Source organism: Ranitomeya variabilis, chromosome 7, assembly GCF_051348905.1.
Source record: "Ranitomeya variabilis isolate aRanVar5 chromosome 7, aRanVar5.hap1, whole genome shotgun sequence".
In the NCBI taxonomy this organism is placed as follows: domain Eukaryota; kingdom Metazoa; phylum Chordata; class Amphibia; order Anura; family Dendrobatidae; genus Ranitomeya; species Ranitomeya variabilis.
In genome coordinates, this window is record NC_135238.1 from 160,398,282 (window position 1) to 160,415,478 (window position 17,197).

The window sequence follows — 17,197 nt, forward strand, 5'->3', positions numbered from 1 at the left end:
ACTGGTTTTTTTTGTTTTGTTTTTTTTTTTCCTTTTTTTTAAGGCAAATTTTAAGCTGCATTTTACAGTATCAGAGAATTCTGAGTTTTCAGAAATCTCTTGCACACATTGGTTTTATTTTCCTGACTGATTTATAAAACAGTTACGTTTTGAAAACTGCAGCATGTCACTTCTTCTTTCAGCATTTTTTCAGCGTATTTGCAGCGTTTTTTCACCCATCGGAAACAATGGGTACAGCCGAACCTGCTTTTTGTAAGCAGCTTAAACTCTGCTTAAAATTTGCATAAAGAAACACACCAAAACCGCAACATGTAAACATAAGCTGTGCCGTACACCGTAGGAAATCATTAAAGGTGATGCGACACCTGCCCTATCCCTACCTGGAAATGCTGCCTCGTTTCAGAGAAAACACTTTGAAAAGCTGGCTGGGGACTATGCATTTTGGATTTGTGGCCCTAGAGGCCGGTACCTGGTGGCTTCTCCCCTAACTGACATGTTTCTCCCTATGTGACTGTATAGGGAAATACCTGTCAGCCCAGTAGAGTCTGGATACGTGCCTGAGACCTTCCTCTTTTACTAGTCATTAGTGATGAGCGAGTATACTCGTTGCTCGGGTGTCCTCTGAGTATTTGTAAATGCACGGAGATTTAGTTTTCGTTTGCCTCAGCTGCATGATTTACAGCTGCTAGACAGCTTGATTACATGTGGGGATTCCCAGGCTACCCCCACATGTACTCAGGCTGGCTAATAGCTGTAAATCATGCAACTGCGTCAACAAAAACTAAATCTCCGAGCAGTTACAAATACTCGGAGACCACCCGAGCGTGCTCGGAAAAACCAGAGCAACGAGTTTACTCGCTCATCACTACTAGTCATCCAAGACACAGGGTCCCCAACCAACTTTTTAATGTCACCAGAGTTTATCCCTGGAAGGTATTAGCGCTTTATCAGTTCCTTAATACCCTCTTTAATGATTCCTGTATTAATCCTAAATGCAAACGGTAAGTGATTAAAAATGAAGGAAGGAAGGAAGAGTACAACTCCAAGAACACTACCCCAACCGTGAAGCATGGTGGGGGAACTTCATACTTTGGGGGTGCTTTTCTGCAAAGGGGACAGGACGACTGCACCGTAGTGAAGGGAGAATGGATGGGGTCATGTATTGTAAGATTTTGGCCAACAACCTCCTTCCCTCAGCAAGAGCATTGAAGATGTGTCGTGACTGGGTCTTCCAGCATGACAGTGACCTGGAACATACGGCCAGGGCAACCAATGAATGGCTCCGTAAGAAGCATTTCCAGGTTATGGAGTGGCCTAGCCAGTCTCTAGGCCTGAACCCAATAGAAAATGTTTGGAGGGAGCTGAAACTCAATGTTGCCCAGCGACTGCCCAAAACCAAATATTACGTTCTGTTTTTCTATTGTATCAAATATTTATTTCATGCAATAAAATGCAAATTAATTATGTAAATATCATACAATGTGATTTTACTGGATTTTTTTTTAGATTCTGTCTCACAGGTGAAGTGTACCTATAATAAAAATTACAGAACTCTCCATTATTTGTAGGTGGGAAAACTTGCAAAAATCGCCAGCATATCAAATACGGTACTTATATTTTCCCCACTGTATGGTGATATGGCATCTACCAGGCGTTCATTGTCTGAGATGGGAGCAAAACTTTTTTTAGTTCTGACATCTGGGGCTTGAGTTAATTTTGAATTAAATAATTAATTGTGTATTTCTCATTCTATCACTAACTTGAAGGGAATCTGTCACCAGGTTTATTCTACCTCATCTTAATGCCGCATAATGTAGAGCCAGAGACCTTGATTCTATCACTTACTCGGCAGCAAGTTGCATTTTTAATAAAATTGATTCTATCTGCTGCAGATGTAGCAGTACTGAATGCTGAGCTCTGTGTATAATCCCACCCCCACCACTGATTGCCAGACTGCTGTGTACATTGTGCATAGGCAGAAAACTACAGTTTTGGGGGTGCAATTGGACTACCTGGTATCAGGTTTACTAGTCCTTTAGTGATAATTTCCTGCTGGTAAAGCAGCAGCAGGTAGCCCAGTAAGTGATACATTACTGGAATCAGTGTCTCTGTCCCTACATTATGCTGCTCTAATATTACAGAAGGTGGCAAAAGCCTGCTGACATGTTCCCTTTATTTTTTTTTCCTTTGGCATAGTAATGAGTTGACCATGTTTCCTTTCCCCATGTCACCAGCTGCCTTCTTGGCTCAGTCTGTATGTCTGGACGATACAACAGTGAAGTTTGAAATCTGGGACACTGCCGGACAGGAGCGGTATCACAGTCTCGCACCCATGTACTATAGAGGAGCGCAGGCCGCTATCGTGGTGTTTGACATCACTAAACCGGTAAGGATCTGCCGTCTTTTAGGCTAATGTGGCTAATTTGCCTCCTCGGTTTTCTCTGCTGGTGCTGTATGTTCATTCTGGATAAATTGTTAGCTATTTGTAGATACATGGCTTTACTTATACGTTCCCTGGTTACGGCTTGTATTATAGTCCAGTTCTGCTGATTGTCACAGGAAACCATCAACAACCCTGACTTAGGTCTTGTAATACAGCATCTGGCTTATGGATTTTAGCAAGGTTTGTGAAGACATGGACCCAATTGTATTAATTATCTCCCCCCCCCCCCCCCCAAAAAAAAAAAAGCAAGCAAAAATAAATAAATAATTTGTCATAAATGGTGGTACAACCATTGGCTTATTGGAAGCAAACAAGATCTAAAATTTCACAGGAGTAGATTTTCTGACTTTTAAGACCATTCAAAATATTAATACATATTTTTAGGATGCATAGACCTTCAAAAAATGTCAGCCATGCAGTTGCAAATAATGCTGGGAGACTTCAGCTCTGAAGCATTGTGAATATAGCTCTGGAGTATTATAAAGGCTGTAGATAGGGACTCGTATAATATAAGTGAACTATTACATTTACAAATGTACACAGTCCTCTTTGCGTTTCATTCTTTGTGTAGAATGTTCAGTGGTGTCTGGCGGAGTATACATGGTATTCAGTGTTTTCCTATCGCCACGACAGCACCCACAACGAGAGAGGGGATCCGCCCACCTTCCGGACAGGAACCTACAGGTTAAAAAAGGGCGGTCTCCCCTCGCCCTCCAGTTTGGGTTCCTGTCCGGACGGCGGGAGCCTACAGGTTTTGCTTACCCAGGTCCGCCAAGCCTCTGTGCGGTGTCTGGGTGAGAACGGCAGAGTCGGGGGCCTGGAAGCAGCGTCGGGGGAGGTTCTGTTTTCAGCCTCCCCCCTCGTCTGGCAAGGACCGGCTCGGTGGAAAATAGCTGAGCGGTCGTGGTGGCGTTCCCGGGGGAAGGCGCGCCGCCCCGGGTCGACCACGCGCGCAGGACGCCTGAGAGATGTCGGCGCTTATGACCCGGAAGTAGAGGAACGACTTCCGGAGGAGGCCGGGAGGAAGAGCGCGGGACCTTTGAAAAGAAGGCAGCGCTTGGTGAGTAGTGTGCGGCAGCATGTCTTCTACAGGAGACGCCGAACACCGACCGTTAGGTGAGCAGAGGAGCAGCAGCAGATCGCACACTGGAGATGTGGCACGCGGGCAGCAGGACCCTGGCACGTCACGTCGTACCTCACCCCCTCAAAAACCGGTACTTTATTGTTTCATCAGCAGTGGTGAGTTTTATATTTGAACCATTGACTGATACAGATTGTCCCCTGTACTATGTTTTCTTATAGGGAAAAAAGACCTCAAAGTCTAAACATAAGCAGTGTGCGTTATGCACGGAGCCACTACCTGACACCTACCTAAAAAAGTTATGTCAGTTGTGTATATGCCGCACGTTAGAGGAAGAAGCTCCCCTTCGTGTATCAGATTTAAGGGAAGTAATTAGGGAGGAAATAAAATCATCCCTTAAAACCAAGCGGCATGAGAAAAGTAGCATGGAGGTGATATCCGATTCCAGCCCTTCATTGCAAGAGGGCGAGTGCTCGGACACTTCATCATCGGCCTCCTCGGATGAGGAAGGAAGGCCTTGTTTCTCCATGGAAAATATGGACACTTTAATTAAAGCAGTCCGTACAACGATGGGGGTGGCAGAGAGCAAAGAGCCAAAAACCACCCAGGAAATCATGTTTGCAGGACTGAACCAGAGGAATCGTAGAGCTTTTCCCGTAGTTGAGACCATTAAAGATCTGGTCAGACGAGAATGGGACAAACTGGATAAGGGGTTTTTACCTTCGGCCGCAAAAAGAAGGTACCCCTTTGAGGATGACACCTTATCTCAGTGGGTGAAGATCCCGAAAGTGGATGCGGCAGTAGCCTCTACTTCAAAAACTGCCTCACTACCATTAGAGGATGTAGGACTCCTTAAGGATCCCTCAGACAGAAAGGCGGACATGCTCCTTAAGAAAGTGTGGGAAGCATCATCAGGAGCCTTTAAGCCTGCAATTGCAGGCACCTGTACGGCAAGGTCAATCATGGTCTGGGTGACGCAGCTGGAAGAGCAGCTTAAAGCCAAAACACCTAGGGATAAGTTACTAAATTCCCTGTCTCAGGTCAGAGAAGGAGCGGCTTATCTCGCAGATGCCTCAATTGACTCCCTGAAATTAGCTGCAAGATCGGCGGGGCTCTCAAACGCAGCCCGACGGGCGCTTTGGCTAAAGACTTGGAAGGGAGATGCCCAGGCAAAAGCCAAGTTGTGCTCTATTCCGTGTAGGGGTGAGTACCTGTTCGGCCCGGTGCTGGATGACATACTTGCAAAGGCAGAAGATAGAAAGAAGGGATTTCCTAAAGCATTTAATTCCACTTTTAGGAACGCCTTCCGGAGACGCATGCCCTTCAGGAAGTTCCAGTCAGACCAGCAGGCATATAATCGAGATTGGGAGTCGTCGGATCAGAAAAAGAAAGGTGGATACTATAAAAACCCTTCATCTTTCTCAAGACGGAGACGCAGATAAAGCAGGTCTGCCAGTAGGTGGAAGATTAAAGTTCTTCTCAGCAGAATGGCAGAAGATAACATCTAGTGCCTGGATAATGGGGGTAGTCGGGGCAGGTTTAAAATTAGAATTTTTGAAAACTCCCCCAAATCGTTTTATTGTAACATCACTGGATACTCCGGCCCAACAACAGGCCTTAGAGTTAGAGATTCAACAATTACTGACAAAGCGAGTTATTGAAGAAGTACCAAGAGATCAGGAGAAGACTGGCTTTTATTCTCCGCTGTTCTTAATCTCTAAGCCTGATGGGTCCTTTAGGACTATTATAAATTTACGCAGATTGAATGAATATCTTCAGTACCGCGCCTTTAAGATGGAATCCATCAGATCAACAACTAAGCTTTTGTTTCCTAGGTGCTACATGTCAGTGTTGGATCTAAAAGATGCGTATTACCATCTTCCAGTTCACCGGGATCATCGGCAATTCCTCAGGATGGCTGTATGGGTAAACCATCAGATTAAGCATTTCCAGTTCTTAGCAATGCCCTTTGGCCTATCCATGGCTCCTAGAATTTTTACAAAGGTTGTGTCAGAAGCAATGGCCCATGTCAGGGAAAGAGAAACCCTGGTGGTGCCCTATCTAGACGATTTTTTAATAATTGGAAATTCTATCGCTCAGTGTACATCTAGGGTAAATGCCATAATATCATCCTTACAGGGTCTCGGGTGGATAATCAACTGGAAAAAGTCAAGGCTAGAGCCCACAAGACATCAAGCATTCTTAGGAGTTCTCTTAGACTCAGAAAATCAGTCATCCTTCCTACCAGAAGAAAAGAAACAAAGGATCATTCAGAAGATCAGGGCCGTAAGGAAAGCTCCAAACTTAAGTTTAAGAGACGCAATGTCTCTTCTAGGTTCTTTGACGGCATGCATATCGGCGGTGAGATGGGCTCAATCTCACACCCGAATGCTTCAATACGAGGTGCTTCAAGCAGAGAAAGATCTTCAGGGAGCTCTAAGCAGGAAGTTCAGTATATCGCCTGCCACTCTTCACGATCTCAGATGGTGGCTCAATCCAGTAAATTTGTCAAAAGGAGTCCTCTGGACCATCACCCCGGACAACGTGGTCACGACAGATGCCAGTCCGTTCGGTTGGGGAGCCCATATGGGAGACATTCTAACCCAGGGGCGTTGGTCAAGTCTAGAGTCCCAGAACTCCTCAAATCTAAGAGAGCTGACAGCAGTCAACCAGGCTCTTCTTTCTCTGCTACCTTCCCTGAAGAGTTCGCACGTTCAAATACAGTCAGACAATATGACTGTGGTGTCCTACATCAATCATCAGGGAGGGACAAGGTCACGTTCTCTAATGACCACTGCAGCACAGATATTGTCTCTGGCCGAGGATCACTTACAATCTCTGACAGCGGTTCACATAGAAGGGAAACTCAATATAGAAGCAGACTACCTCAGTCGCCATTCCCTTCGTCGGGGAGAGTGGTCCCTAGACCAGCAGATATTCAATCAGATAGTCAATCTGTGGGGATTACCGACAATAGATTTGTTTGCTACGAGGGAGAACAAGAAGACCAGGAGGTTCGCATCCTTACACAGGGCAGACCAACCTCTCATAGTAGACTCCCTTCGTGTCCGTTGGAACTTCCGACTAGCGTATGCATTCCCTCCTATGTGTCTAATTCCGATAGTTCTCAGGAAGATCCGGGAGGAAGGAGCCAGAATAATCTTAATCGCCCCCTTCTGGCCCAGGAGGCCTTGGTTTTCTCTCCTCAAAGCAATGTCTGTCACCGATCCTTGGGTGTTGCCAGTGGTTCCAGATCTCCTCTCTCAAGGTCCATTCCGTCATCCAGATTTGGAGACTCTTCACTTAACAGCGTGGAACTTGAGAGGGAGCTTCTGAAGGAGAGGGGGTTCTCCGAAGCTTTAGTAAATACCTTATTGAAAAGCAGGAAGGAGGTTACAACAAAAATCTATTCAAAGATTTGGAAAAGATTCCTTATGTTCTACCAGAAACCATTGGGAAATAATGCTCCGATCTCAGCCATTTTAGAATTCCTTCAGAAGGGCTGGGAGTTGGGTCTAGCGGTCAACACTCTAAGGGTTCATGTATCAGCCTTAGGAGCTCTGTACAACAGTGACATAGCTGGTAATAGATGGGTTGCTAGATTTATTAAGGCATGTCAGCGTTCTAACCCAATCCATATTGCCAGGGTACCTCCTTGGGACCTCAACTTGGTGCTTGAGGCGTTGACCGAACCCCCCTTTGAACCATTAGAATCTATTTCGATTAAAAATCTAACATTGAAAACAGCCCTACTCTTAGCGTTAACATCTGCCAGGAGGGTCAGTGATATACATGCTTTGTCAGTAGATCCTCCTTACTTGATAATTCTCCAAGATAAGATTGTCTTGAAACCTGATCCTGCATACTTGCCAAAGTGGCAACTAAATTTCATAGAAGTCAGGAGATTTATTTACCATCTTTCTATGAAAATCCGGGTTCAGATGAAGAGAAAAAATATCATACCCTAGACGTAAAGAGGACAATATTAGAATACCTGGATAGGACACAAAGCTGGAGACAGAGTAGGGCTCTGTTTATTTCTTTCCAGAATCGGAAAAAAGGTTCCAGTGTCACGAAGAGCTCTATCGCTAGGTGGATTAGAGAAGCGATATGTCTTGCCTACTCTGCCAGGGGAGTAACACCACCCGAAGGCATCAGGGCGCACTCCACTCGGGCCATAGCATCATCCTGGGCGGAGAAGGCAGATGTCCCCATTGAAATGATATGTAAGGCGGCAGTTTGGTCATCACCTTCCACCTTTTATAAACACTATCGCCTTGATCTATCTGCTAATTCCAGCTTGCAGTTTGGCCGTTCAGTACTTAGTGCTGTGGTCCCTCCCAGTTAATAGTCTTTGAAAGTCTCTCGTTGTGGGTGCTGTCGTGGCGATAGGAAAACCGGTTTTTACGTACCGGTAATAGGATTTTACAGAGTCCACGACAGCACCCATACATTCCCCCCCGTATTTAGTTGCTTATTCCTGCACTCTGTTGTAAGGTGTGCCTTAGAAATCACTCTTTAGAGGTGGTGGTATTTAGTAATGTTTAAGATAATATTGTCATGTACTGATTCATTGGCGGTATCCCTTGTACTCTGGAACACAAACTGGAGGGCGAGGGGAGACCGCCCTTTTTTAACCTGTAGGTTCCTGTCCGGAAGGTGGGCGGATCCCCTCTCTCGTTGTGGGTGCTGTCGTGGACTCTGTAAAATCCTATTACCGGTACGTAAAAACCGGTTTTAAGTTCATGCAGCACTAAAAAGTTGAAATTGGAAAGAGAAGTCTTTGAAGAGACTGCAGATCTTCTATAAAGGACAGGTTTAAATCGGCATACTCACAAAAATGATTGCCTAAACCGGTGTAGAGTATATGTACTATAAGTGCAGTAATATACTCACCAATTGCAGTCTTCCCATGTCCAGCACAGCCCCGCTCCTCTTCTGGGACACGTGATAGCTGGTCCGACTTACTGGGGGGTCTATGTGTGACTCGGAAGTATCTTATCCAGTGTAAACCTATGGAGCTTCAGTACAAGACTCCATAGCCTTACATTAGCTCTCACAAAAGACCCCAGTGTGATCTGGGAAGATGGAATAGCCATCACGTGAGTTAGAAGAGGAGCAGAGCTGTGCTGGAAGCTGGGGAAGATGGTGGTCGGTGACTATATTAACGCACTTAAAGCACACACAAATTTTGACAGATTTAGGCTATAGTTTCTTGGGAGTGTTTTAAAAACCGTTTTCTCAATAATATAAATTTATCAGCTATGCACAGGCTAGGTGATAAATGTATGATTGTTGGGAACCTTCTGATCTTGAGAAAGATGGTCCCAAAGTTTCCAATGTGAGTGACTGCTCTGGATCTATGGAACGTATGACTACCATTTCCGTAATAGTGACTGGATCAGTCTCACACATGTGCACTACTGCTCCATTCACAGTAGACTTTGGGACCTTTTTTCTCAGGATTAAGGGTCTCAGAAATTGGCCCCCCAGCGATCATTTATGTATTACCTATTCTTTTTTAAGGATTATTTTATTTCATACATTTCTATTAAATACAATGGAATTTGTAAGCGTTTGTCAACTCTAAAGGCCGATAATTGATAATGAGAGTTTGTAGGAATGCTCGTCTATACAGGCCAGGATTCGACCAACGAACAATCAAAATGTTCCTTAGTTAAATGAGATGATTTTTAAACTGTCTTCCAAAATCATCATTTTTGGCAACACCTCTTTCTGTGTAAATGAGATGTGCTGCCGAGACCGCGATGATCTATGGGCTGCCGAGACCGCGATGATCTATGGGCTGCCGAGACCGCGATGATCTATGGGCTGCCGAGACCGCGATGATCTATGGGCTGCCGATGATCTGTGGGCTGCCGAGACCGCGATGATCTATGTCTATGTGCATAGAACATTTGTGTTAACGATTGTTCTGTGTTCATGGAAGTGCAGTCAGTGTGTCTAAACAAGGCATAAAACAAACGCCAGTTGCTTTGCTGTCTAATGGGCCCTAAGAATACAACGTTGTCTTGAAGTAAATACCGTACGCTTCTAGTTAATGGGAAGTGGAAGCGGTGAGTCAGCAGCCATCGCGGTCCTCTGTCTGTTCTGGCTGTTTATTGCTTTGATACATAATAATCCTTTTGTTTTTCTGGAGTCAGTTGAGGTTATTCTTGAGCCAGGTGTGGCTGGTGACTCCCTAAATACTGTGTGTCTCAATAGAAACCTGGTTATTAATAACAAAAAAAAAAGTTTAATCATTCAAGGGTTGGAGATTGCCATGTCACCAAACTAATTTTAAAAAATTTTTCATAAGGGACCGATATTAGTAGCGATGGTTTTGGCAGCACATATTTATTGAAAATTTTTTAAAAAAATCAAACTCTTTAAAAAAAAAAACAAACAAAAAAAACTTTGAACAAGGAGCTCGCCAATTTGGCTTTGTTGACTTGTCAGCTCTGCAGACACCAGAGGCATCAGCAGAGACTCAGTTCTGGACCCTGGGAGGATGAGTTAAGCGCAGTTTTAGTTTGTTTTTTTTTGTATGTTTGTTTTTTACTGAAAGGGAACAATATAGTCCTGTGCTCTCTGCACAGGACCTCTGCACATGTCACAACACACAAATCAATGAAATTGTATTGTTTATAAAATGATTCTTGCCATCCAGTTTTATGCCTAGATAAAGTAAGGAGTGAAAATAGAGTAAAAATGTGTTATTATGTACAGCGCACTCTAAAAGCAAAGCATTTATAGCAAGGTATTCCTGTCTTGGCCATATATTACATATCCACAGGATATGCTGCCTTGAATCAATGGAAGTGCATAATAAAAGGTCACATTTATTTGTTCATGGAAAAACATCATAGGACACCAAACAAATGTCGATAATACTATATAGAAGCTCCAGAACAATGAAGAAATTAGCAGTCTTGGGTCTTGTGCACATGACTGATTTTCTCGTGCGAGTGCTATCCATGGTTTTTCAAGGATCGCACTCATACCTTGTAAGATATTCTATGGGGCTGCGCACATGTCTGATTTTATTTATTGATTTTTTTATTTTTTTTTTCAATTTCCTCGGACAGAGTGAAAAAAAAAAATTGGAAACACGTCTGATTTTTATCCGAGTATTAGATCTAAATTAGAAATGCAAGTGTATGGGTCCATGAAAAAAATCGTGCTTGACTAACATAATGGAGCTGGTCTGACCAAGGTCTACAAAGCAGCTGATTCCTTCAAGAAGGAAATATGATCTGCAGACCCAAACTCTGACTGGTGTTTCATAACAACATGATATGCCATACATGTCCCCTAGATGGGGCGTCCGACCTTTGGGATCTGCATCTATGTGCCACCGCGTGCCAGCGGAGAATGAATGGAGAGAGATGTTCTGTAATAGGTCAACAGCACAGAATTGTGAATATCATACAATTTACTTAATACCTTTTCCATCATTTCTTAGATCTTTGTCTTTATTTCTAGGAAACGTTTGACCGGGCAAAAGCATGGGTTAAAGAATTACAACGGCAAGCCAGTCCTAACATTGTGATAGCGTTGGCTGGTAATAAGTCCGATTTATCCGAGAAGCGGATGGTGGAATTTGAGGTAGGTTACTTTGTCAATGACTCTTGTCTGAATAACCAAGAAACCAGTAAAAGCAGGATTGTGCACAGTAACCTACAGACATTGTCAGGTTGGCGCTGTTATACTGATTACAATGATACCTGGTGATGAAATCCGTCCTGTGGTTGTTGTTTAACCTTTATTTTCAGTTTTGAGTTAATGATATGCCCGGGGCAGTCTGTGGGGGTCTCCATGTGGTGCTCTGATTAGGTATCCATAATGCAGACTGCTGATAGGTCACTGATCCCTCACTGTCCTGCCCCCTAGGTTACATAATGAATATCTGTACATATTTTAAAAAAATAAATAAAAAAAACCCTTCTGCAGGCAGGTGCCGGTCATGGCTCCTGCTCTGCAGCATAATCGCTTGTTTTATGTGCCAATAATACAATTCTATTCACATTATTCAGCTAAGGAAAAAAAAAATCAATTTGAAAATGTCACCCGCTGCGCCCGCGCAGTAGCTGCTATTGGTGTCTAGCTGTGACCGATAGCTGCTACTGCGCAAGCTCCGGCGGTGCCATCTTACTGGAGAAGAAAAAAATTCCTCCTCCAAGATGGCGGCACATCATTAACTCAAAACTGAAAATAAAGATTAAACAACAACCACAGGACGGATTTCATCACCAGGTATCATTGTAATCAGTATAACAGCGCCGACCTGACACTGTCTGCAGGTTACTGTGCACAATCCTGCTGACAGGTTCCCTTTAAAGACATACTATGGGCAAAATATCACACAGTTATGCCAAGAGCCCATCCAAGGGAAGCATGTCCGTGTCATGTATTGTCCTCTATGGCCATTTACTCTAAGTGGAGCTTATATCTACCTGGTGGTTCTTGTTCTTGTCAGTGAACAAACCTGTGAGAGGTGAGACTCCTCCTTACAACTGCCTGCAAGTTGAGTTTTTCAGAATATTCTGGTTTGGATTTAAATCCTAAATAGTGTGGCAAGGCTGTTAAAGCCCCTTTCCAGCATTTTTTTTCTTCATTGCATCGCTGGAGTGGCGCTTTAAATGTAATTTCTCTGCCCCCTGTCTGATACTCGCCTGCCATTGCCTTCATCATTTTCTAGTGTCACTCCCCTCTGCCTCCAGCGAAAAATTACCTGCTGGCTGCTCCAGTGTTTCATGGAGCTCGGAGGTCACTTTTCAGTGTAAGTCTATGAGAGCCTCGTGCTGGCCTTGTTTTGGTTCTCAGAGACTTGCATCGCAGAACTAGAGCTGTGTCCGATAATGGGGAAGACGCAGGACCAGTTGTAGGGGACTTAAATTTAAAGCGCCGCTCTAGTGCTAAAAAAACCCATCAACATTGGAATGGCGCTTTAAGGGTCAGTATATACTAGAGTATAAGCCTAGAATTTCAGGCCATTTTTTCAGGCTGAAATTGCCCCTCTCGGCTTATACTCGAGTCACTCCCAGGGGTCGGCAGGGAAGGGAGAGCGGCAGCTGTCTAATAATACTCACCTGCTCCTGGCGCAGTCCCTGCAGATCCCTGGTTCTCCAGGCGCTGACAGCTTCTTCCTGTATTGAGTGGTCACATGGTACCGCTCATTACAGTAATGAATATGGACCCGACTCCACTCCCATAGGGGTGGAGCCACATATTCATTACAGTAATGAGCGGTACCATGTGACCACTCAATACAGGAAGAAGCTGCCGGCGCCCGGAGAACCAGGGACCTGCAGGGACCACCCCAGGAGCAGGCAAGTATAACGGGGGCATATTCACCTGTCCCACGTTCCACCATTGTTGCTGCTGTGTCTTCTGCGTCCTCTGCAGTGACATTCAGGTCATGGGGCGCGATGACGCGATTAGTGTGTGCGTCGCCCTCTGCCTGAACAGTCAGTGCAGAGGATGCGGAAGACACAGCGGCGCCGACGGTGGAATGTGGGACAGGTGAAAATAGCAAGTGCCGGGGGCCAGAGCGACGAGAGGGGAGTATGTGATTTTTTTTTTTTTTTTAAATCGCAGTAACAGCACATGGGGCAAATATCTCTATGGAGCATCTTATGGGGCCATGTGCAGCATTTCTGCAGCATTAGGCTAGGGTCACATTGTGTTTATGGCTGAGCGCTAACGGACAGCGTTGCACGGAGAAATTAACGCCGTGCAACGCGTCCGTTAGCGCTCCCATTGCCCGCAATGTTAAAGCGCATTGCTAGCGCGTGTCATTTTCAGCACGCGCTAGCGATGTGCCGTTCTTTTGTAGCGCGCCTCGGACGCTGCTTGCAGCGTCTGCGGCGCGCCCGAGGTCCGTTCCCCGCTCTCGCAGATCGGGGATCTGCGCTAGTGGGGACGTTTAACGCGACCCCGAAAAAGACATTGCGTTAGCGCAATCCGCTAGCGCTTGGCGCTAAACGGATTGCCCTAACGCAATGTGACCCTAGCCTTATATGGGGAAAATGTGTCTATGGAGCATCTTATGGGGCCATAACCAGCATTTGTGCAGCATTGTATGGGGCAAATATCTGTATGGAGCATCTTTTGGGGCCATATGCAGCATTATATGGGGCACATATCTCTATGGAGCATCTTATAGGGCCATAATCAACATTTGTGCAGCATTATATGGGGCATATTTTAATATGGAGCACCTTATGGGGCCCATCAAAAACTGTATGGAGCATTATATGGGGCTTATTTTGTATGGAGCATTATATGGGGCCCATCATGAACTGTATGGAGCATTATATGGTGCTCCCGATTCAATATGGATATTCAAAAACACTTAACCTACTGATATCTCAATTAATTTTACTTTTATTGGTATCTATTTTTTATTTTTGACATTTACCGGTAGCTGCTGCATTTTCCACCCTAGGCTTATACTCGAGTAATTACGTTTTCCCAGGTTTTTGTGGCAAAATTAGGGGGGTCGGCTTATACTCGGGTCGGCTTATACTCGAGTATATACAGTACTTTTATGATGTCTATCTCCAAAAAGTGGCATTATTGTCCTTGTCTTCTGTAAAGAGGCTATTTGAATAGAGCTTTAGTGTACATCCACTTCTATGGGAGAGCTCCCTCCGTAGCTATCTTAGACAGACAATGAATGGAGCAGTAGTTGTAAATATGCATTACTAATTGACTCAAACAGGGGACCCCCATTCTCAAGCTTGGTAGGAGCCTCACTGGTTGGACCCACGGTGATCCTCCATATAGCACCTATGGATAGATTGTATATGGGAATTTATCCTGGTGCTTCCTCTTTCATTTCTCATAATAAAATTATATACGTTTTCCCAACAGGAAGCGCAGACATATGCTGAAGACACTGGACTATTATTCATGGAAACGTCAGCAAAAACCGCGATGAATGTAAACGAATTGTTTCTAGCAATTGGTAAGTTGAGTGATTCTGCTTGTTTTTACATCTATGATTCCAGTTTCCAAATGAATGAATGCCCAAGTGCATGCCAGGAGGCAGGGTGTCATCCAGTGATGTCCATGCAGGTTATGCTCTTCACGAAACATAATGTAAAATATTTATTCCAATAAAAATCCAACGCGTTTCAGAGCTGAGCTAGCTCCTTCTTCAGGTTCACTATACTCTGCGATTATACACAGAATATACCGTCACGAGCACAATCCTTTCATAAGGTATGTTCATCTCTAACATACCACCATCAGATAGGAGAGCATCACGTCACACATGCCCTTGTGTAGGACTAGAGAGAAGCGAGGCCTACTAAAAGGTCATGGGAAAAGATACTATTTTTCATCTTCTAACACCGCTGATGTGATGAGTATATAGACCTGCGTCTTGGGGTACGTTCCCACAATCAGAATATTTAGCAGCAATTAGCCACCCCAACATGTTTCGCCATACTTCATCATCAGGAAAATGAGGCTATACTTGGAGCTTCATTCCCCTGATGACACCACAAGGTGAAACATGTTGGAGAGGCATAAAAACGCAATCCACCATAGTTTTCTGCACCTGTGAAAGGAAGGTCACCGCTGTACAAAGGCCAGACTGAGTCAAGAGTGACTCTCCTGCCTCATTATAGTGATTGGATCCCTCGGGGGTTCCATCTGTCACGTCACTCAGAGGTTTAGATGGAAACCCCAAAGTCAGTGCTCAGCGTAAAGCGCCGGATAAATGTGATCCCAAACGTTATGAAAAATGTCAATAAAAGCTTCAACTGGATCCACAAAAAAGTTACCCTTGAGAAAATAAAATTTGGGGCTGAAAGAAAAATGTTGCGAGAAAAAAGGTGTTTTTATGTTTTTGTTTGTAATTTTCTTAGCTTGTTATAAACTACTGTAAAGCACTTGGTGGTTCAAGATGCTCACCACACATCTAGATAAGTTTTTTGACGGGTCTGGTTTCCAAAATGGTGTCACTTGTGGGGGGTTTCCACTGTTTAGACACATCAGGGGCTCTCCAAACATCCGCTCTCAATTCCAGCCAGTTTTGCTTTCAAAACCTGAAACGGTGCTCCTTCCCTTCCGAGCTCTTCCATGCGCCCAAACAGTGGTTTACTCCACACACGGGGTATCGGCGTACTCAGGAGATATTGCACAACAATTTTTGGGGTCCATTTTCTCCTGCTACCTTTTGTTAAAATAAAAAAATTTGGTGCTAAAAGATGATTTTTGTGGAATAAAATTTGATTTTTAATTTTCACGGCTCAACGTTATAAACTTATGTGAAGCACTTGGGGGTTCTGGGTGCTCAACAAACATCTTGATAAGTCCCTTGAGGGACTAGTGCTGAGAGGGGAAATAACCTCATTAGCCTGAGACTTGGGAAGTGTTTTGTCACACTCGGATTCTGTAACAGCTCATTTTCATATGAATGATAACACTCTTGCGAATGCTGCAACAGATAGAAGATAATAAAGGTGTTGATGGATTTAGCTTTCAAAGATCTGCATCTACATCCCATATATGTGATTTGAGGCAGGGTTTATCTGTGTGATCAGCCCTATAGTATATTTGTACGAGAAATATTTTTAACCTTTTCCTAACTATATATTTTTTTTCTTCTCATGCAGCAAAGAAAATGCCCAAATCGGATGCCCAAAACCCAACTCATGCTGCCCGTAATAGAGGTGTAAATCTGCAGGGATCGGACCAACAGCCAAGAAGCGGGTGCTGCAGCAATTGATCCCACGACTACCAAGATAAAGCCTCTCCAGTATGCATTTTCTACGCAAATTCTTGTGAACACAGTTTAGGACGCCGCCTCTGTATCTTTACAGCTGGAGGGAATTTGGCTCTTGTTTTTTTTTTTTTTTCCTTTTTATCATAGTGTTAAAAGTAAAAAACCACAAAACTGTAAAAAAGAGTTAAAAAGAAAACCGGCTCAATTTCCGAAATGCAAAATTCTGCGGGAATCCAGTGCTGGTTTTCTACTCTAGTCACGATCCTTGCCGGACGACTGACGGTGTGACGTATTCTATGCTTTTCTCTAAGCATGTCCAGTTGACTGTTAATAACCTGCTGTCACAATCTGGAGTCTTTAGAGGACACAGACCTGTGCACCCCGAGCTCTGCTGTCTGCATCAAGAATTACATGTCTGAAGCAATATTCTGCAAGCACTTAAGGAAATCATCCGCGATCTGCATGTAGCTGGACCTGGACAGTTATGACGCTGATGGCCTATTCAGCACTAATGAGGTTTCTGAGCAGCTGATGGTATGTACAGTTTTACAAATAAAAACCTAGACGCTGCGTGTATGACTGGCCTCAGCCGATCAGGACACTTACTGCCTCTCAGCACTTCTCATCCCACTATGGCTGTTCTGTTACTTTCATGTGGTCGCCCCCTCCTCCTCTGCAGAAGAACAAAACACTGTGGACCTCTTTGCACTTTACCTTCCATCCATTTGTATTTATCCTGAAAACACCGATTTTTCAGCCTCCTCGCCCTTCCCTCACCAACACAAGTGTACATTATTCTCTCATCGTAAGGAGAACAACAAAGTGATCGAATGTGCTCTGAACGGAACTTTTGTATTTGCACCTTCAGATAATGTTTTACTTGAATCCTAAAATACTGATTTTTAACGTAACATTAAAGCAAGGAGAAACTGAA

At 44.2% G+C, this 17,197-nt stretch overlaps 1 protein-coding gene across 1 annotated transcript in view; it reads left to right on the forward strand.

Annotated features, from left to right (window-relative positions):
- LOC143784204 (ras-related protein Rab-5B-like) overlaps nucleotides 1-17,197 on the forward strand; it is a 53,392-nt gene extending 36,195 nt beyond the window's left edge. Inside the window, exons 3-6 of the mRNA XM_077272136.1 lie at nucleotides 2,235-2,386; nucleotides 11,010-11,132; nucleotides 14,403-14,496; nucleotides 16,154-17,197. Of these exons, the coding sequence (XP_077128251.1) occupies nucleotides 2,235-2,386; nucleotides 11,010-11,132; nucleotides 14,403-14,496; nucleotides 16,154-16,266 (482 nt within the window). The 3' untranslated portion in view covers nucleotides 16,267-17,197. The remainder of the gene's footprint in view (nucleotides 1-2,234; nucleotides 2,387-11,009; nucleotides 11,133-14,402; nucleotides 14,497-16,153) is intronic.